The 22,318-nt window shown below is 42.7% G+C and overlaps 1 protein-coding gene across 4 annotated transcripts; it reads left to right on the top strand.

The window, feature by feature from the left end:
• The first annotated feature begins 2,540 nt into the window (after nucleotides 1-2,540).
• Nucleotides 2,541-21,305, top strand: DPCoAC (dephosphocoenzyme A carrier). 4 transcript variants are annotated; one of them, XM_077626839.1, is made up of 8 exons: nucleotides 2,560-2,758; nucleotides 6,901-7,050; nucleotides 11,488-11,548; nucleotides 12,190-12,298; nucleotides 15,451-15,640; nucleotides 16,819-16,935; nucleotides 17,386-17,537; nucleotides 18,595-21,305. In XM_077626839.1, the coding sequence occupies exons 3-8, from the start codon at nucleotides 11,528-11,530 to the stop codon at nucleotides 18,930-18,932; spliced, it is 927 nt and encodes a 308-aa protein (XP_077482965.1). In that variant the 5' UTR covers nucleotides 2,560-2,758; nucleotides 6,901-7,050; nucleotides 11,488-11,527; the 3' UTR covers nucleotides 18,933-21,305. The 4 variants fall into 4 exon arrangements, with proteins under 4 accessions (XP_077482963.1, XP_077482965.1, XP_077482964.1 ...); XM_077626840.1 differs by having other exon boundaries at nucleotides 2,756-3,001; XM_077626837.1 differs by lacking the exon at nucleotides 11,488-11,548 and having other exon boundaries at nucleotides 2,541-2,758.
• Nucleotides 21,306-22,318: the final 1,013 nt, after the last annotated feature.

The following is a 22,318-nucleotide window of genomic DNA, read 5'->3' as shown; positions in this document are numbered from 1 at the left end:
GGACAGTGTATATGGTTGTGTCGTCTGCATAAAACAATAGATTAGAAAAAAGCAAGACAGTTAAGTAGATCATTCATGTAAATGAAGAATAATAGCGGGCCTTCGATTGAACCTTGTGGTACACTCCTGGTTACAAGTTTAGATTGTCAGAGAGTGCCGTTAATATTAACTATGCATTCAAAAGCACCGAAGTTTGGGCCAGTTGGTAATGATCCATCTTGAGAAAACGAAGCAGCACGAAAAAACGGGGACGAAAAAGACACACATACGACACACATAGGACACACATACAAAAGACACACATACGCAGCATTCGTCCTGTCGTATGTGTGTCTTTTTCGTCCCCGTTTTTTCGTGCTGCTTCGTTTTCTCAAGATGTAACATTAACTACCTGAGTGAAGTTTGAGAAGAATTTCATGAATAATTGTATCAGATGTCCTGGTAAAATCTAAGCACTGATCCAACTATATAAGTCCATTATCTAAAGCGTGTTTATTTAACCTGCAAAACATAATAGTGCTAATTCGGTTGTGTAGCCTGGGCGAAATTCGTACTGATGCGGTGAAAACAAGTTAATTTCGTTAAAGTAGCTTGTTCGAAGAGTTACCAGAACTTTTCAATTACTTCGCTTAAAAAAAAAAAAAGGTAGCACTAGGTCTATAATTTGAGACAACTTCTAAGTCGTCTTTTTTAAAGACTGTAGTGATGTTTCAATACTTCAAGCTGGCAATGACGATATTATTTTCACAATCTAGGGAAGCATACCATATAAACCAGACCCACTTGTTCTTAAATTGGCTATGATCTCATTAGGGCCCATAGGGTAAAGATAAAATGAGTGAGGAAGGGCAGAGAACAACTTCAAAAATATACAAGGACAAAACTCTCTGTGGATGGGACAGAACTCGTCTAACGCGTTCACCTTGTGCTCAGCAGCCAAACTTCAAAGACATTGAGCCACTTCCGCGGATCTTTTGATATGGATCCTTACACAAAATTAATCAGAAACTCACTAATGAATTACGCTGCCAGTTTAGTCAAGCTTTCAAATGCTTGCACGGGAACCTGTGGCGAGTATTCATACGGATTCGCGCAATCCTCGACACATAGTGTGTACAGGGCTTGGAGCTGCGTTATCCCGCAGCTCCAAGTGCAGTGAGTTTTCATTTACTAAACGATTTGGACGGTGGAGGGCCACATCATGTGATACGATAAAACATGCGCGTGAAGACGCGGAATATAATTTTAAGAAATACATTTTTTTTTCGCCGTGGCTTAGACCTGCTGTGGGGAATTAAAATCACTGATCCATTCTTCTAGACAAGCTTTTCAAATTTAACCATATTTCGAATAATGTTCATAGGCTCTTGAAAATGATACGGTCTTCCACGTAATTATCAGGGGAAAAAAAGTTTCTAGGACGTTCGGAAAGCGATTTAGACCCATAGGCGCCATGTTTGACAGCAAATATACATCATTTCAATCCCATAGGTTGAAGAACGTACGTGAGTATGACTTTAGCCTCCACAAGTGTATTCTTTATCCGGCGGCTATAACAGAGTTATCGACTTCATTTGCGGCTCGTACTTCCTAGATAGTTCTGTTAGTGCTGTGCTTGTATATTTTTGAAGTTGTTCCTCGGAGTTTAAATCCAGCTATAGCGTGAAGATGAAAATAATGTCACTGATATATGCGTTATTACATCTGAACTATTTGCAGGCTCTCTTTCTGCGCAAGCTGCTTGTCTGTCTGTTGTTGTTGTTGCCAGGAAGAAAGAAAAGGAAAGTGCACAGGCCTGCTCACTGGCTCAAGCCGAGCCACAATCGCTACCACGTGCAGAAAGTAGGAGAGTTGAAAGATGGGATAGAAAGACAGGATAGTAAAGACGCGCTAAAGACAAGGCCGATCCCGGAGGTAGTGCAATACCGGGCCAACCGGTGGCGGGAGTGAAGCATCCTTAAAACTCTTCGCCACATTTCCAAAAATAAGTCCAATTGGACCCGTAACAGATACTCTACGGGGTCCGGACATTCGCGTGCATATAAGCTGTTTGCCGCGGCATCCAGCAATAGTTTATTCAGGTGGACCGTGGAAGGATATCCACGGCACCCACATTTGTCACTGACAAACGGGCAAGTGCACAGAACTCGGAACGAGATTTCTGTGCTGGTCACAGCGCACAAACCATTCTCAACAATTCAATTATGCAGGCTACCGAGCTTGAATAAACGATAAAGCCAAAACGACGTGCATATGCAAACTATCGCAGGCAAAGAAACGCCTCTCGCTTATCATTTCGCGGAGATTTATTTATCACGCTTGCACGATATCTTGCATCCGTGCAACGTCGCATCAGCATTGTGACGTTTTATCGATGTTTTCAAGGGTGGTTGATTTGGTTTTTGCGGGCATATTACTGCGAATGTTTCACAATAACACGACCGTGCTTTTGACGATACTTAAAAATTCCGCTAAAATGACGTAAAATCTACGTATCAGTGACGTCGACGTTACGTATTTTCCGGCGATTCCAAAAGGACACACTTCCCGGCGGCAGCCAGACGTGCTAGTTCCGGTCCGAATCCCGACATCGTTTCAGTTTAATACAAGTTGCGGTGCTCTGCTTCAAGCGCGCTCGGTAGTTGTACAGCACGTGTAGTGAGTGCAGCACATCTACGCGTCGGAGGACCGCTACCCGACCGAGTTCTGCGCCATCAAAACGGCTGTCCCACGACCTTGTGTACCTGTACCTGCCTCTGTGAGTTTTCTTGTGGCTGCGCCGCGGGGTCATCATGCGCTAATCTGACGATAATATCCCATGCGGCAGTCTTTTATAAAGCATTGACCTTTCTGCCTCAGCGCATTGAGCTCTCCAGGTTTGACATCCTTGAGAGGTTCGCGGCGGAGACCGTTTGCACCTATGAAAGTGGAAACTGCTGGTTGCTAACTGAATATTTCCCACCTCTCCTTTGATGCCAGCCATCAGTTATTTACGTGTCTGGTAAGACTTGTGAGTTATTTAATAACTGTACTGAACTGCCAAATCGCTGCTCCTATTTTTAAAGTCGAACACCTAGTTGGGAGGGCCCAGCATACGCTGTTTCCTCCCTGCTAGCTAATGGATGAAAATTACACCTTGCTAAAAGAATAACTGCATGCTCGAAAGTTAAGTTCTTTAAATACGTATTCCAGCCGACAAAGACTCCTCCATGGGGCTAAGAACACGCCAAGCGATAAGTGGCTCTGATATTCCTTTACCTTTGGGTTTGTTAGTCTCTCAATTAAGCTGAGATCCTATGAACTGCTCGTTACTATATATACTTTGCGGATCAGTCACAGATAAAAAAAAAAAAACTAATTGGAGCAATTCTGACGCAGGTGACAAGATGCGTGTGCCTTCTAAAGCATCATGTTCAATGCTGTCTGAGATGTGGCTGTTTGAATTTGCCCCTTTTGACACCTTATGTAGTGATACTTCACACATTCCATTATTGAGACCAAATATTTACAATTTAAAATATGCGAGGTACAGGTTGCAGAACTTGGGTGATTGGCTGTATTATGCTGTGTGGTATGATCGCATTGTTGGGGACGTTAGGCAGGTATACGGCGACATTGAACATCGCTGCAACGTATACATATTAGGAGAAGTTTAGTGAAGTTGGTTGATTGCAGATGACCCAGCACAGTAATGGTTATGCAAGGCAAACGAGGTGACAACAATTGCTGCAGATGATGTAGGTTAGGAAACCAGGCATTAACTGCATTACTGAGTTGTCTGTTCTTTTCATAGACAAAGAATTCTTCATGTTCTTGGTAAGCTAAGCTGTGCACGTGCCAGGAATAGGCGATAATGCATTTTGTGGGTGTTGTTGGTTCCAGTGCATTCATGTACTTGTCCCAGAGGAATCTGTGTCAGGAAATTAGGTCGGTTGTAAGCCCAGTGCCATCCCTTTCTGTCAACCAGACTTGCTGATATCATCTGAACCGTTCATTGGAAAGTCTACTGTTGTTCTGCCTGCTTCTTTCCTTTGTGTGTCAGTCTTGGTATTGGATTTCTTAAAAATCTGTGCAGTGGATGGCACGTGCCACTCAATGTGTTCTGAGCATTGCTTAGTTTATGCACAGCCAGCCTGTAATGGTTGCACCCTATATATTCACATCTGTATACCGAGGTGGCACCTATTGCTTTGTCTCACATTAACATCAAGATGGAGGCATCATTTCTTGAACCTCAAGCTTAACAAGAAAGACTGTTTGATAAAGAAATATGTTGGAAATCTATACTGTAGCCAGTGTAGTAAGGACGTTAGTGAGAGAGAGAGATGTGCTCAGACCCACCTCATCCGAAAAATTCAGCTGAACACACTCCTCTCTCCAGCCTGGTTATTCCTCTTTCAGGCGCATTCCGATCCCTCTTGTCCGAACTGCCCCCCCAACCATATGTCAGCCTAGAGCACTGCGATGCCCCATCGCACTGTAATCCCCCTACATTCCTCATCCCCCACCTGGTTTGCCTGGCTGGGGTTGGCACAACTGGCCGACCAACTAGCCCTGGTGCAAAAGACCTAAGACTTACTAGGCGCTTAATTTGTTACAAAGTGCATATCTCTCTCTCTCTCCCGCCAGTAATGAAAAAGGAAGTAAACAAGCCTTGGGAGCAGTGCAAAGGGCGAAAGCAGCTGGTGAGGATAACAGCAGATCTATTGAAGGATGTTGGGGAGATTGCACTAAAATACTAGCCACCCTGTATACATAATGCCTTATGACCTCGAGCTTGCTGGAATCTTGGAAGAACGCTAGCGTCATCTTACTCCAATAAGAAGGGAGACGTTAAGGACTCGAAAATCTAGACCGATCAACTTACTGTCCATTGCCTACAAGGTTTTTACTAAGGTGATTGCTAATAGAGTCAGGACAACTTTAGACTTCAATCAACCGAATGATCAGGCAGGTTTTTGTAAAGGCTAATCGATGATATACCATATTCACAATAGCAATCAAGTGATAGAGAAATGCGAAGAATATAACCAACCCCTATGTGTTGCTTTCAGAGATTATGAGAAAGCATTTGTCTCCGTCGAAACCTCAGCAGTCACGCAGGCGTTACGGAATCCGGGGGGTGGGGGGGCAGAAGCGCTTTATGTAAAAATTTTGGAAGATATCTATAATGGCTGCAAAGCCACCACAGTCCTACATAAAGACTGCAATAAAATACAAATAGGGAAGGTTGTCGGTAAGGAGACACAATCTCTTAATGTTATTCACTTGCTTGTTTACAGGAGGCATTCAGAGACCTGCAGTGGGTGCAGTTTGGGATGAGAGTAATGGTGAACACCTTAGTAATCTGCAATTTACTGATGACAGGCCCTGCTAGGTCACTGAAGGGGATGAATTGCAAAGCACGATCAGTGGCTTAGACAGGCAAAACAGAATGATGGGTCTAAAAATTAATATGTGGAAAACTAAAGTAGTGTTGAACACTCTTTGAAGGAAGCAGCAGTTCATGATTCGCAGCGAGGTGTTGGAAGTGCTAAGGGAATACATCTACTTAGGGCGGGTAGTGCCAGCAGATCTGGATCATGAGAGTGAAATAACTAGAAGAATAAAAATGGGGTGCAGCACACTTGGCAGGTTCTCTGAGATCATGAATGGCAATTTACCACTATCCCTCAAAAGAAAAGTGTATAACAGCTGTATCTTAACGGTGCTCAGCTATGGGGCATAAACGTGGAGGCTAACTAAGAGGTTTCTACTTAAGTTGAGAAGCTGTGGAAAGGAAAATGATTGATGTAATGTTAAGAGACACGTACAGAGCACAGTGAGTCTGGGAACCAACATGAGTTAAAGGTAGATTTTTTTGAAATCAGAACTAATGTGCTTGGGCAGGGTATGCAATGCGAAGGCAAGATAACCGATGGTTGTTAAGGGTGACGGACTGTATTCCAACATAAGTCAGGTGTAGGCAGGGAGCGGCAGAAAGAAGTTTGCGGGGATTAGGTGACTGCGGCTGGCACAGGACAGGGTTAGTTGGAGAGATATTGGAGATGCCTTTGTCCTGCATTGGCCATAGTCGGGCTGCTGCTGCTGTCGATGAGTGTTGTGCCCTTCCTAACATGCATATCCCTATGTGGAATGGAGTCTAAGATTGTGCATGTAACTTTTGCTAATTTTTCAAAGTGTTTAGCGCTCTTATCACCAAATGAGTCATGTTGGCTACATTTGAAATCCCCGTTGGACAGAATGGCAGTGCCATGTTGTGTTTAGAAAAGGGTGATTTTTCCGGAGAGCAAGAAATAAAGAAGGATGTCATGGAATTTTATGGCACGCCAAGGAAGTGCTGTCTAGTGCGGTCGCTTCAGCTTTTCTGACTTGGTGGAATTCATTACTAAAGCACATTGTTAGCACAATTTTGATTGTGGAAGAGCTTCAGATGGTAAGCACATTAATTATTTGTGCATTATTGGATTTGGTAGAACAATAAGGCTACAATTTCACATGCAGGAAAGCTTGCGTGCTTGCATGAATTGAAAAATTGGGGGTACTAATCTGTTGGATTTTTCTTGATAGTAAAATTAATACGTGTCTGAAAGGGGTAACGCCACCCACTTGGTTTGGACCATGATCACTCAAAAGTCTGTTCATTCACTTTTGAGCCTTCATTATCTGAAATGTTCAAGGGGTGCTTTAGCACTTGTGCAAGGGGAAAATCTCAAATATCCTCCAGCACTGCTTTTATCTGCATGTCTACCCTTTTTGCCATTGCTGCTTTTCTATACTACGTGGGTAAGCATAGAAAAATTTGCTAGCTATTGAGACCGAAGCAGGTATATTAGGCTAGTGAACTTTGCTTGCGCATGAGTGGCAAATAGAAGTAATGTTGCATGTCACATATTCCAGGCGTAACAACTGAAGGAACCTGAATGAAATTCTGGCATGCAAATAAAACTTTTGCCATCGCCGAGCTCTACAGGATATGATGAAAGTTCAAACATCAACGAGCCAGCTCCAGACGCATTCAGCCACTGGGATGACGAACCGCAGTATGAGGTAGACCGATTCTGTATGTTCTGAACTGTTGAATAATTTGCTTGCTTTTTGAATGCAGTTTGTGGTGGTTAAATGTCTTTTTCTGTTTTTGTGCCATCACAGGGAAGAATTCCGTGCTTCTCGAGGACAGTAGGTCTGTGGTAAACAGAATATTTTTTTGTGAAGTTGCAAGAGTACTATTTCTCCAGCTGTCTTAACAGCAAATTAAAAGTATGCGTTAACCATGGATCAAGTGCTACACGTGGTCAACAGATAGTGATGAGGCATTGTTTTTGCTCATAATGCTCAAGCAAAGAAAATCTTCGGGTATCAGAAATGTTTCTTGCCCAGTGAAGAGTTACATGGAATTCATTGTCAGGTGCCCCTGGCCATACTGCGAGGCTAAATTTAATAGTTCGGATATGTGAAAACATGCCTCACACACAAAAATATGCAATAAACAATAGCTTACTGAGGTAATACTCAGCAGTTGATTAGGAGGTACTATTTATTTGAAAGGAACACATTCCTGTTGATAAATGAATACGCTTTGTTGGTTTCGTTGTGAGCGTTAAATACAGCCTTTGTCAGAAGTAGAGAGACCAAGAGGGTTTGCTTTTAAGCTGCACACTAGGGCTTTTGTAGCCTTCAGATTTTTGTAGCCCTCAGAGGAATGAGAGTTCCTCTAATCTTTAATAGATTTGTAATGGGGGAAATATTTCGCATTATGAGCTTTACAGCAAGGCATAGAAGCAAATAGCCTCAGCTCTGTACCTTTGACGAAGGCTGGACACACAGTTGGTGCTAATTGATAGCGTTGCATGCAGGCTGTGAAGGTTGTGTGGTTTAAACATTGCAAATGATGGTTTTCCACCTTGCGAAAACAGCATTAGTTCCGGTATGAAAGTATACAGTTGAAGGATACAGTGCGTTTTTGGCAAGGAAACAACAGCAACAAAAAAGAGTTGGAATTGAGACCAATGTGTATTGCTAGCACTGCTAGCATTTTTGTGCATATCGTTTGTGCACTTTTCTTTTCCTTTGTTCAAAAGGTTACTGCATGTGAGATTATCAGAAACATCCATGACCTACGTTCTAGCAGTTGTGGGAGAGATGTCAAGTGAAACATCTCTCCCTGCTCTGACATCCGTATTTGGATTACTGGCTACCTACACAAGCGATTAGCCCTCATAGCTCGACAGGCTCTACTTTCGGTACAAGCTTACCTTCAAGGTGTGGGATTGCCTCTATCAGTGGAAAAATCCGGCTTTGTTCTGTTTCCAGGTGTAGGAAGATGTCAAGCGCAGTTGAAATAGACCTTGGTCACTCTTGCATCTGCCAATTTAACGACACGCGTTTTCTGGTCATCATTATTGACTCCCGTCTACAGTGGCGAAAAGCTGTTGACGCCATTGTCTTTGCGTCTCAATTTTTTTTCCGTAGAATTGCAAGTGAGAAATGGGGAAACCATCCTCCTTCAATGGTCAAACTTCATGAAGCGCTGGTTGTCAGTTGCATAATGTATCAATTGCCTTTAATTTCCCCCTCGGCATCACAGCTTGAACGTCTCGAAGTTTTCCATAGAAAGGGCCTAAGAAGAGCCATTGGAGTTCCTCAGGTGGCTGCGAACAAGGCAGTGCTTCATGAGTCTCTATCAAAACCTCTTAGCCTTGTCGCTTCTCAGAGTCTACTAATACATCTTGGGCGCCTAGGAGAGACGGTAGCTGGGCAATCCCTTCTCCAGAGGCTGTGCAAGAGATACGAGTCGAAGGCCTACTTGGCACTTAATACTCTTAGTTCTTTAGGCCTTAATGTTCGAACGCAAAGGAAACGGTCGAAACCCCCCCGGTCTTTTCCGACCCTAGACTGTAAGCTCACAATTCCCCATGTGAGCGCAAAGCGCAGCTCTCCTTTGGCAGCAACGCGCTCGCTCGTACTTGAACAGTTGGAAACAGAGTTTGTCTGCCATTTTCAATTTTTGACGAATGGTTCTGTGGACAAGGTCAAACAGGTTAGCGCAGCGGCTTTTTACATTTCTTCTTTGGACTGTAAGTGGTCTGTACGCTTTTCTGCTATTGTATCCTCCACAATGGCCGGAAGTGTTGCTATTGAGGCGGCTTTACGGAAGTTAGGGTCTTGTCCGGCTCAACCTGTTGTCATCCTAACGGATTCAAAATCTGCCCTTCAGAGGTTAGAGCGCGGTTTCCCTACTGATGCCTTGTCTATAAGCTCTCTACGCTTGTTGCAGAATCTGCACAGCAGAGGCTTTACTCTATATTTCCAATCGGTGCCCTCTCACATAGGAGTCAACGGTAATGAGGTGGCAGACAATCTCACCCATAAAGCTCTGTCAAGAAATCCATCAAAAAAAGTACCTTAAGATGGAAAAAGTCTCTTCAGAGAAACAGTGCTCGATCATTTTAGTACCCTTTGGAGTGCGCCCCACAAGCCATGTATGACCAAGGGACTGAGAAGATCCCAGGCTACTCTACTACATCGAATTCGCATGGCCTCTGCTCGTACTCCTGCCTGGATGCATAAGACGGGCATGGCATCGTGTCCGCTATGTTCTTTATGTGTTGTGTGCAGGGATATAGAACATTATATTATGTACTGCCCAGAGTACAACGTGGAAAGGTATGTGATGTTCGCTTGCTTCAAGAAGACAGGTATCCTTCACAGTACAGTTCATGACACTGTCTACCTGAGTGAAAACCAGACATGCAGAAGGGAGGCTGCACGCCTTCTTTTAACATTTCTGCAAGACACTGATCTTGTTTCTAAATGGTGACAGCAGGAACGGACTATGGTCTGCTGTGATTGAATGTGTGCGTAGATGGTGTCTTCTGCAGTGGACCATGTTATACTGTGAGTGAATGTGTGCATGGATGGTGGCACTGCAATGGACTATGTTCTACTGTGCCTGAATATGTGCATAGATGGTGACTTCTGGAGTGGACTTTGTTCTGCTGTGAGTGAATGTGTGCACAGATGATGACTGCAAGAGTGGAATACGTACTATTATATGTGACTGTGCGCATAGCGGGGCAGATCCGACAAGTTTTAGGTCTTTATTAACATATAAGTGACGTTACGGTGCAGCAATTGCCGGCAGACTAAGCAAGGCTAATCCTACCTGTAGCATACAACAACTCAACTCTAGATACTTTTTAGTTGTTACAATAGGTTAAGTCTAGTCAAAAAAGACCAACTGGAACTGGCCAAACATGTTTTGAGACCAATTGGAACTGGCAATTGGACCAGTTGGCAGTTTTTTCTAATTACTTTCCACAAGTGTAAATTGATTTTTAAAAGAAAATCACAAAAACTGCATGAAGCTGCTCTTTAAAACCATGGCATGTGGGTAACAAGCATAGGCTGCCTAGATGTGCTGCAAATTAAGTTGAGCACTTTGCCTTTCCAATGGCCATGCCGGTGTGATCATAATATGTGCAGAGACGTTTCGGTGCTAAAGCATGCACATCATTACTTTAATGAGGCCAACATGAATAAAAGGCTTTGAAAATGCATTCAGCCAGAACAGGCTGCCTTTCATTGCAAATCCGTTAAACACACTTCTTTATGTAGCTATGAACGTTAGTCATTCTTCTTTGTTGCTCTGTGAGCAGCTATGATAGATCAAATGTGGCATGATGAAAGGAGCCGAGTCAACTTCAGGAAACCTTTTTCTTGCAGTGGGTTGGCAGCCGGACACACAGGCCAACTCTTTATTTATGATTGTACTTGATGGTCATTTCATTCAACGGCATTGCTTTCCAGTTTTATTATCATGAAATAAAGTATGCATGATTCGAGCAAACAGCAGAGAAATGTTCAGATGGTGACAATCATGCTGTGCTTTACAGTATCTAATTGTGAATTGTCCTTTTACTTGAATGTTCAAATTTTGAAGTTCTTCAAAACCTCGCTATCCTTTTCCTGCTAGCGCTTGCCATTGATAAAAGTTTTCTTTCTGGTGTGTAGGCTTTCAGTAACTTGTGTTGCTGTGGCTCTTTTCTAGTAGTATTGATTGTTGCCTCTTGTGATGTGACCACAAGTGCAAGCAACAGAAAAGTTAATCTTGCTGCATGGTTCCAGTCTCAAGTTAATTAAATGCTCTGTATGTAATACATTCACAAATGTCAGCTTAACTGGTACTTTGACTCTTCTTTTTTAGAATGGTGTATAAAGCAGCTTAGAACTGCACATTCTGGGAGTAACTTTTTTGTGTTATTAGGTGTGATTTTTGTAAATCTTGTGTCTAAAGCTTAAATTTGGTCATTGGTTGCTGTGCAAAATGTGCTGGGATAATATTTATGGTGCACTTCATGCATAAATAGTTTGGCTTTGAAAATGTAGCACTTCTGCTTCAGCTGTGCGGGAAAGATACGCTTTGTAATGCTCATTAGCCTTGAAACCTATTATTCATTAATTTTCTGTTTCTTCTATTCTGGCTAGGTTTGGAGACAACAGTTGCCTAGGCTGATCTTTTCATTCAATGGCTGAGGGAGAAAATGCGGTAAAGCCAGTGAAATCTACTAACGGGGCTTACTTTTTCTTGCTTTTGGTCAATTCTAACGGCTTCGACTAACCTACCGTAACATCAACAAACATTTCCTGTTAAAAGTAATGCTTTCAGCAAAAATCTGACATATCAGCCTTGTTCTTTGCTGGTTGTGCAAAAACACGATACCAATTATGACTGGCATGCTTTCTCACTGGATGAAAACAGTATTTTGTTTGTGCAGTGGACTGATAAATACATGTACAAATTCTGCTAAGGCTTCGTTTTTAACCATGGACTATCGGCTTGATCAGCTTCATATCTTAACAGTCTTCTAATCTTGTCGCTTTACAAGTGCTTAGCCAGCTGTATGCATGGTGTGCTGCCACTAAATAATTTCCGCACAAGTACAGACTGCACTAGGACAGACTGCACTAGGACAGACTGCACAAGGACAGACTGCACAAGAACAGATTTCATTATAACTGCTAACAGAAACGACAACATGTATAATATACATGCCCTTGTTCTCTTAACCACTTAATCATACTATTTAATGTGCAGTGCTTGCTGAGATGTAAATAAATGTGTTGTGACCTGGAGTAGTATGTGCTAAATGGTAGAAACAGTTATGATCTCTTTCCTCTTGTTTTCAGATAACAAATCGAGATAAAGTTGTCACTTCATTCATTGCTGGGGCAATAGCTGGGTCCCTTGCAAAAACGACTATCGCACCCCTTGACCGTACAAAAATTAACTTTCAAAGTAAGACTCTTCTTATCTACATAGTGACCAGCTATCACTTTATTCTAATGTGGTATGTGTGATTGTTGTATAGAGCATGACTGTGCAGTTTCTTTGTTTCTTTTTGTTTGTGTCTTGAGGGAACATAATCAATGTAGTTAGACCAAAACTAGTAATAGCTTTGCTCTCTCCATTCTTCTTTCTTTGTTTCCTGATATTGATGCCTGATTGATGTCTTATTCAGCAGCTGAAATGATTTCTAGCGTGCTATATTATCTGACCTCATTTTTAAGAACTTGTGAACTAGCAAAGTTGTGCTTCTGTGAGAAAAAGCCAAATTATGTTTCTGTGATATCTTTGAGTAGTTTATTACTGTTTGCGACAGCCACATGTTTGTGTTGCCCCTTAGCTTTTAATGTGAAAGCATTACTGGCTTCATTTTGAGAAAAGCCGGCGGCAAGTGTGTTTTAGTGTGTGTGTTTGTGTGTGTGTGTGTGTGTGTGTGTACATGTAGATGGTACAGAAAATCCCAGCGATGGCAAGAAAAATAGGATGACTTCATGTCATCAAGCGGCCGTATGACGCACACAGCTAGCCAAATACCACCACTCTAGACAATCCTATACGTATCATTCGTCTATAAATACTGGATGGTGTAATACCATTTCTCGTTGCTTATGGCTTACATGTGCTAGTCAAATTGGAGGCTAGCTTGCGAAAGGGATTTGAACCGACGACATATGCACCTTCAATTGTATGCCTTCCCAGACTTTCATATCAAAATTGTTACACAACCATTTGCCGTAGACCATTCCGGGTGGTGTCATACGATTTCTCATTGCATATAGCTTGCATGTGCTTTAGTCGGATAAGACTCAAGAATGAAGTGGCTTTTCTCTGTCAAAGGACCTTCTTACAGCCATTGGCATTGGCCGATTCTTATCACCCTGCTATTGTGACAGTGCAGGGAGTGGCAGATGAAAGGCGATAGTCCCCTCCCTTCGTGGTGAGGGACAGTCGCCTCCATGCATTGTCGTGCTACTGCCTGCGTTGTCATGCTAGCAGGTTTATGAGAATTTCCCGATGCCGTTGGGAGGAAGGGTATCCTTTGTCAGGGAAAAGCCACTTTGTTCTTGAGTTGTATCTGACTATAGTCAAGTTGGAGGCTAGCTTGCGACAGGGATTCGAACTGACAGTATGTGCAACTCAAGCTGTGTGCCTTCCCAAACTTTCGTATCAAAATTGCAATGCAAGCGTTCATCGTGCAGCATTTCAGATGGTGTCATACACATAAACTTGTAGAAAAGATTTTTAATGCATGTACAAACATTACGCATAAACAATGCTCTCAAACACAAAGTTATGGTGAGGCTTCAAAAAGAATGAGTAATGCTTTCGCATTCCTGCACGTGAGCAGTTTTAAGTGTGTCTGCCGACATTTTTTTTGTATTGTTTTTCATGTGTTTATACTTGTGCTCTTCGCCATGGCCTTTTGAAGTGCTTCGCACGGTATGTATGGAATTGCTGCTGAATGCTTGTGCATATGTAGAGGATGCGTTGAATGTTCCCAGGCCACAGGGGTCTGCTTTTGAACCATGTAGTGAGGCATTTATGACATTGCTGAACCTCAATATCTGGAAGGTAGGAGAGTATAATTTTCACCTCTGAGAACCTTGGTAGCTTCATAGGTGTCCCAAGTGCCAAAATATATTGCTGGAAAGCAGACCTTGTGGCCTGGAAACTTTTGGTGTACCCTGTGGAGTGACCTGTTTGGGTATAACAAGAACCCTGGGCCCCCTGCCGCTAGATATAATGGGATTAAGCCAGCTTGAAACAACGCGAGGGCAGTCATATTCACATCACTGAGAGGGGCGTGGGCAAAACTGCTATCCCATAAGTCATGTTGAAAAGAACATTTGAATTGAAGGCTGTTCTCATGTTATTTACATTCGCTACATTTTTTGTGTATCTGGGATGTAGTAACATGCAAAAGTTGGTCAAAAAGTAAGGCACAATCCAGTGTAACTCAGTAATGCCAAGCACTTACTTGCCTAAGTGATGTTTTGTTGATGGAAGAATTGGCGTTTTGGTCCTTTGAAAATGCCACTGAATATTTGATCCATTTGAATCACTGCACTGTAGTAAACTTTGTTTTCATGATACAAATGCACTTGATAAACTCTTAAGGTTGGTCATTACACCACTTTTTCACATGCAGTGAACTTGTAATCTCAAACCTGTTTGCCATGCAGATGAGCCTACAGTTGTCCAAACAGATAGATTCTATAGCTCTTCATGAATGATGTCATGAATAAATGGCTTCATAGAAGCAGTGTGGACAAGCCCAAAAGAAACTTTTCAGACCATCACACATGTTTTTTCTGAACTATTCTTGTCAAGAGCTGTGAAACCTAGCGAGCGCAAATTTTTCTGTATCCTTAACCTTTGAGTAGCATTAAGACAGATCCTATGGCTATATTTATGTGTTTCATAATCTGTCTCGTAGTGATGAGTCTGTCATTTTGAGTGAGTTCATCAGTAATTGATGCACTTTCATCGGTTGCGACGCTTGACGGTCTACGTCAACATGGTAGGACCTGGATACCGCAGCCACCACGCCAAAACATCTTAAGCCATGAAAACACATCACCGTGATAGTCATCACTGTGTTGCTATAGACTGGCAACAGCTTCCAGCAGAATGATATTGCTGAGTTATCTATATGCGTGTAGAGAAATTTGATCACTGCATGGCGACATAGTAGGGTGTCACATTTGTCAAGCATGGTGGCTTACCTAAAACAGCAGGAAACAAAAGTTTGATGAGAATGAGGGTATAAATGACCTATGCTTCTGCATATAAAATTTAATTTCCCCAGTCTTTACCATTATGGAGCTATTGCAGATTGTATGTTATTTTTTGACCGACACATGTTCATGTTGGCAATTGAAGTTTGTTAGACAGTGGTCTATGTTGGTAATTTCGATTTCACAGGGCAGATGCATGCATTTTCAGAAAAGCACACTTGAGAATGCTCCTTTGAACATCTTTGTTAAGTACGTTTTCATAGCCTCTTAAGGTGGTTGCTTTGCTTGACCGTGCAAGGAGGCAGAACTAGATGTTCTTATTGTGCTGCTTTTTTAGGTGGTGCCAATTTTTTTGTCCAATTGCAGTACACAATGAGCAGTTCTCATTTCCTAAGGCAGTTAAGTTCTTGGTGACATCGTACAAGGAGCATGGCTTGCTCAGTTGGTGGAGGGGCAACACAGCCACCATGGCAAGGGTTGTGCCCTTTGCCTCTTGCCAGTACGCTGCCCACGAACACTGGAAAATCATCCTCAAAGTGGACACAAATGAGAGAAGGTGGGTGTCCAAGTGGACTTTTGAACTTATGTTTCATGTAGCCTTTTTGGAGAGCCGAGGGACAGCTGAGTAATGAGTATTATACTGGTTTCACAGCAATAGGCTACACCACACCTGCCTCATGGGCAGGTGTTTGATAAATTTATAACCAACTGTACTGCTACAAGTTAGCTCCTATAGTCATTGGTAGTTAATTGCAATGTATATATAACTACGCTGGGATGTTGTTAATTTACACTTAATTAAAATGTCCGGTTTATTTGAACCGACACCTTGGTCCTGTCAGAATGGTATGCATTTCAGTGTGAGAATGTCCAGCCGGCAATTCAAACATATGCGCACATGCAACAGTCGCTCTTAATAGGCTACGCAGCCTGCCTGCTTCGGCTGGCAAAGCACAATAGCATAGCAGTGTGCTTGTGGCTTGGCAGGGAGTGATTGCGTGCAAGTAACCATGGCAGCTGATCGCATAACTTCCTTCAAGAGCATGGTCACTATGATGCTGCTGGTGCCGTGCGCATGCACGCCTTCCTATTATTGCTTGTGAACATTTGGCGTCAACCCATGCCTCTTTTTGCCAACTGTGGTCTCGCTGCCCATGTGCGCTGCATGTTGCCATGCCTCCATCATGGCATCCACCATTGATGCTCATTGCTGTGCTCTCCTTTTATCTTCCCTTCATTTTCTGTGTGCCTGTCGCAAGAGACGGGCAGGCTTATTTTGGTGGTTGAGTAGGACCAATGTGGTGCTGGCATACGTACGAGGTCACTACATTCTCGTCACTTGCCCTCGGCTCTTGGTGACTGCATAAGTGTGCCAAAGCTAAGCGTAAAGCCCCTCTTACAAAGCATGCTCTGCAGCACCTCCAGTGTGAACTCTGCATGATTTAAAGAAACTTTTGGTCCGCTTGAGTTCAAACTATCGATTGAGATTCTGCATTTAATTTTACTTGAAGTAATGGAGGAGGGGTTGTGAAAGTTTGCTGCGCAGCTAATCGCTCGTGCTAGAATGCGCCATCAGTGGTTTGGGATGTATATTTGCAGAAGAGTATGTAAACTAGGTGAGCTTCCAACCACCCCTTGAATGTAGGTGTTGTGGTAAGGGTCTGGATACACTCTGCTGTGCATTTAAGTAACACTGGCAGAAACATTTCCAGCTTCTGGCTTGATCTCATGCAGGAAGGAGCACTACTTCAGAACGTTCCTTGCCGGCTCTTTGGCGGGTTGCACAGCATCAGCTCTGACCTACCCCTTGGACGTTGCACGTGCAAGGATGGCTGTTTCCAAGCCAGATAGGTGATTATTGCAGTGTGGCAGCAGTGGCGCTTCTTTCAAATGGTACACTTAAACAGTGTGGTGCACCGAGGTTGGTTATCCATGAATGCCATAGTCATGCTACAAGCTGGGTGCTGGAGGTATGAGTGTTTACTAAATATCAGCCAGAGTGCGGATTTTGTCCTGAAGAGTGGCATTGAAATGCAGACAGGGTATGTAAGCACTGCCACAGTAAGTTTGTCTTTTTGCTCTGTTGTGGCTTAATACTGTGGTAGCTCTGGACCTACTGGAGTAAAAGAAAATTTGAAGTTCATTCTGCATTGCTTTCTCTTTTTGTGAAAACTGTTGGCCAAAATTTGCCTGGGAAGTATTAAGGCTAAAAGGTGTATTACTATTTGATGCACAAACAGGACTTCTTTCCACAGCTTTCATTTCATTCCTTAACTTTCTCTTTCCTTTCTGTGTTCACAGGTATAGGAACATAATTGAAGTGTTTCGGGAGATCTGGAGAAAGGAAGGTCCCAGGCACTTGTACCGAGGGTTCGCACCCACCATGCTTGGAGTCATCCCTTACGCTGGTGCCAGTTTTTTCACATACGAGACTCTGAAGAGGCTAAGAGCAGGTACAGACCTTTGTACAATCTGTATTACTTTTTACTTACGGAATATTTGTGGCGCTCGTCAGATACTGAAAATAGCAGCGTACGGATTGAAAGTAAGGCTGCACTTAGAATACACGTCCAGCTTTGTGGCAAGCATTGGACTCGAACCTCTTGACAAAGGCGGACGGTAAACCGGCTATAACTAACGCATGCAATTTGCAATAACTCAACTCGTGTAGACAAATCTAAATACATCAAGGCTCCCCACTACATCTTGAGTCGAGGGAGTCACAACAGTGAAATTAGAGAAATTAAATGTCTTACAAATGACATGAAATTCTTTTTCTTTGCAAAAACAATATCTGAATGGAATGCTATACCAGTGGATGTGGTCACAGCTGAAGGTGTCCACTTTGCTCAACTTATCAATAATATGTAATTAATGGAGTTACTCTTGCACTGTTCTGTTATGGCTTGTATAAAATGTTTTGAAATTGAGAATGTTTTGCTTTATAAGTCACTGTGCCATCGATGTTTTGTCTGTTTGTATTGTTACTTTTACCCTCACGCTGTAATGCTTCGTCACAGCAGGATATGCTGTAAATAAATAAGTGAATACTCTCTGTATACTTAATGGCTGTGTTAGTGTACTCGTAGTGTGCAGCTGTTTGAAAATGGCAATTAGGGTGTCACACTTGTGCAACATTGTCATTTCGTAGTACTGTATTGCTATGTGAGGCCACTAGGTACCAGAAATGATTTTTAATGGCCACTTGAAGAACACTCGTGTCAAGGCAGCTCACATGTTGGAAGAGCAGGAGAATTGTGTGATATTGGTGCTTGCAGAAACGGCAACCATCATAAAACGTGATGAGGTGCCGAGCTGCTAAACTAAGCAAATTGACATGTAGAGATGGCATGCTTTGTGCAGCAATTTTCGTTGCCACAACCTCTGTATGTCTTCACATTTATTGCATGCTGCTAAGCCTTTTTTACCTGTGCATTCCTTCTGTAGCTCACTAACTCTGAGTACAAAGTAAATGATGGTTTGCACGATATTCTGCATTTCTCCCAACAGAACAGACTGGGTCGACAGAGCTTCACCCGATCGAGCGTTTGGTGTTTGGTGCGGTAGGCGGACTGTTCGGTCAGTCGAGCTCCTATCCGCTGGACATTGTGAGGCGGCGAATGCAAACGGCACCGCTCACAGGCCAAAACTACACGAGCATCCTAGGAACACTCATCATGGTCTACAAGAACGAAGGGCTCATTGGAGGCCTTTACAAGGGGCTCAGTATGAACTGGATCAAGGGACCCATCGCTGTCGGCATCAGCTTCATGACCTTTGACATCAGCTCGCAAGCCATGCAAAAGGCATTGGCATCTCGATTTTGGACTCGATGGCGCACTGCTTGAGCCTTCTTAGTTCTTTCCTGGGCAACTGCCACTTCGTAGGACCTTGAAGAAACAACAGCCGCTCTAATTTGTGCCGGTTCCAGCTATTGCTGCTGCGCTTAGAAGCTGGGGTTGGAGTGCGCTTTGTGTCATGTGATACTGACCTTTGTCGTTCGCAATGCAAGTCACTGCCTGTCAGCAGTTGGCACAAGCTTGTTGAACAGCTAACCCACCGACAGCCTAACCTGCATCATCCTGGTGTGACCCAGGGCAGCTGGAGGATATGAGAGCCTTCCCCTGTGCAATGCGTACCGTAACCATATTTTTTTCCATTTACACAAGCAGCAGCATGCAACAGCAAGCAATTGACTGCCATCAGAGGGCCTCTTAATTCACCCTAGTCCTTTAATCTGAGCTTTTGTGCACTCTTGTAGCTTGTTTCAGGGACAGCAAGAACACAGCAAGGGAAACTAAGTTGCAGAGTTCAAGTGCTTGGTGTTATTGTTGGTGCAGTTTAGTTGCTTTAAAAGAGACGAACACAATTATTCATTGTTGAAAAAACCTGCAGAACAGTGTCGAAGTGATGGTGCAGGCCGTGAGCAGAACTACTAAAGCTGGCCACACAGCAAATGTGGCCAGCTGAAATCGCACTTGAGAGGCACTGAAACAATGTTACAATGCTGCCTCGTTTTCTTCTTCCAGCAGGCCATGATATGCATTTTAAGAATGCAGTGCATGTGTTGTTTATGGACCGTGGAGTAGTCTAACCACTTCTTTTTTTCAAACAGTCCACCTGCAGCAGTCTAGTAAGCAGCTCTGCCATGACTACATGTTGGGCAAAGTGCAACCTATAGCCACCATGGTATTTTGTAGTTGTGCCACATCGATGCCGGTTAATAACCAGAAGCCTTGCAGTATGAGCATCGGAAATTTATGTTCAGAACATTAGGAAAAGTAGATGATTATAATGGCCAGGAGGTTAGGTTTGCATATAAGCACGCTTACTTAGCCATGGGGGCTGCCTTCAAATGACAAGCTCGTGGGTGTTAACTGCCTGAATAGGTCCAAGGTGTCACATGCTAGTCTGGTCTCTTGCTTTTTGTGCACTGTCATGTATTTAGTAAACTGTTACGAATCCAAGTGGCGTTCCTTCCCTTAGCCAATGAGTACTCTTTCACAACTTAGAGCGACGCGTTAGGGAAGTGGCAGCAGAAACTCGTGTGAAAGCAATGGTTGAGAGATTTTTATGAATGTGTTATGTCAACGATACTTGCGCACGTAGTCATTCATCCTTGTGTAAGGAAAAGAAGGTGGTTGGAGTAATCTTTGCTGTTGCTCAGAAGTAACTAATTTAAGGTTACTTGCATATATATCCTATGTTTTTTGAAGAGGTATACAAGGCTAAAAATAGGCCACTCCAAGAAAGGGACATCGTTCAGGAATACCTCAATGGAGCCACAAACTGGCGCATGTCATATTGCCAGAGTTGAGATGCCGCATAATTGTAGATTGTATGAACCCCATATCCAAAGAAGCAGCCCGCGTCTGTAAACTTTTAAATAGTGCTAAAGGAACAGACAGTGTGTCACGTCAAGTTCAACGATTTGATTTTCACTTTCGGGTTTTGCTGATGGGCATGAAATCGTGCATATTTTTATTCATGTACATTTGTGTCAAGGGCATTTTAAACTTGTTTGTGTGCATATGCTGCCTCCTTTAGCAAGCACTTAATTTCACTAGCACGAATAACTGTCATGCGAGATTGATATTGCAGATACTGGCAGAAACCATCCAGCAGCTATGTACCATGTGCAAGTTGCACTATATCGGGTTTTAGTGGTTTTAGTATTACGTCTGTGCTTACTTTTCATTGCTGTAAGTACGAAACATGTTTGCAGGTTGTTTTGGCGACTGACTGCTTTTCGAAATCTGTCGCCTTGCAAGTTTTGGTGACTGCCATGTACTTTGAGGATTTTGTGGTATGTGCTGTTCTATCACAAAACATGAAGAGAGTTGCCATAAAGGTGAAAGTTATCATGATAGTATATATAGTGATAGAAATTGAGTGCACTGAAAACTAAAACTTTGGATTGAAATACACTATTGCAGAAGCAGTGCTTAGTATCTGAATGCGTAGTATGACAGGTACAGTGCCTTCGCTTATGAAATTTGAGTGCTTTTTGGTGCCTGCAACTCCGTCCTGTTGTTGGTCAGTTTGACGCAACGACGTGTGTAGGCTCTGACTTGGTCAGAATTGTATAGTGCTAGAGGCTGTTGGTGCACAGCTGGCCAGGTGGAAGTAAAAACAAAAGAAAAGCTGCACCTTAATGGCACATGCAGATGCAGTCAGCTGTGCATGTGGAGTAGGTTGTTCAAATAAAGTTTACGAAAGGAGTTGCTTGTGTCTTCCTTTGGCCATGGGCTTCATGTTTTTTTTTACTGAACTCTTGAAGCAGCATACACAGACCATTTCAATGAATGGTCAGAAGGGCAGAAGATGACAGTAAAATTTCCATTTTTAATTTTCAAATCAGTTTAAATTCAATGCAAGACCCCTGGATGATTCAATCCTTTAAAGGGACTGACAACTGACCAAGACTTGCGAGACCATTGTGGAACGAATCGGGCATTGCAATATTGAAGAAATAATTCGGAACTGAATTTTGTGTAAAACAAGCTGAAGCTATATCCTGCGGTGAAACCTTGCCATTATCTGTGTATCCCACAATGTGACCACGTCTCGGTAAAATATGTTTTAAGTGCACCACATTTTTTTTCAAGTGTCTTGTTTTATAATGGTCAACATTCTCTCCGGTGCACTCTTTGAATTGCTGATGAACTGCCTTTTAAGCTTTTGATGATGGTGCCACAGTGTTTCACATTTACTGAAATGGTTGCCGTGGTCCACTGTAACCGTCAACAAAGGGTACATCACTGAGCTGTGTAAAAGACTTTGGTGTTGAAACTCATATGGACACTATGCTAAGCTAAAACTGTTATTACTGCTAATGACTGGGACTAAGTTAATTTTTAGTTCACTTTCATCAGCGTGCAGTCGCTATCGTGCTTGTCAATGGTTTTCAGCATTTCCAGCACTGTAACATGAAAATAGGCAAATTTACCAGAAGAAAAATTCTCAAAATCTTCAGCAGTGTTTATAAACAAAGTTTTGCAGAATCGAGCACCTTGGATACTAATATTTCTGCCGCATCTAAAAAAAACAATTCTTCGCATTAATTAGTCAGTCCCTTTAAATTTTACATCAAATTGTCTGTTTTTAAATTTTACAGAAATTCTGCGTACTAAAGTGAAGGTAAAAATACACTTCTTGTTTTAGTGATGTGCCAGCATTGTGTGTCAGTGATGTTTCATTTATTGTCTGATGTACTTAACAAACCTAGAGTTCC

This window comes from Amblyomma americanum, chromosome 6 (genome assembly GCF_052857255.1).
Source record: "Amblyomma americanum isolate KBUSLIRL-KWMA chromosome 6, ASM5285725v1, whole genome shotgun sequence".
NCBI classification, from domain to species: Eukaryota; Metazoa; Arthropoda; class Arachnida; order Ixodida; family Ixodidae; genus Amblyomma; species Amblyomma americanum.
The sequence above is the reverse complement of the archived record's forward strand: the minus strand, read 5'-3'. Positions and strand labels throughout refer to the sequence as shown.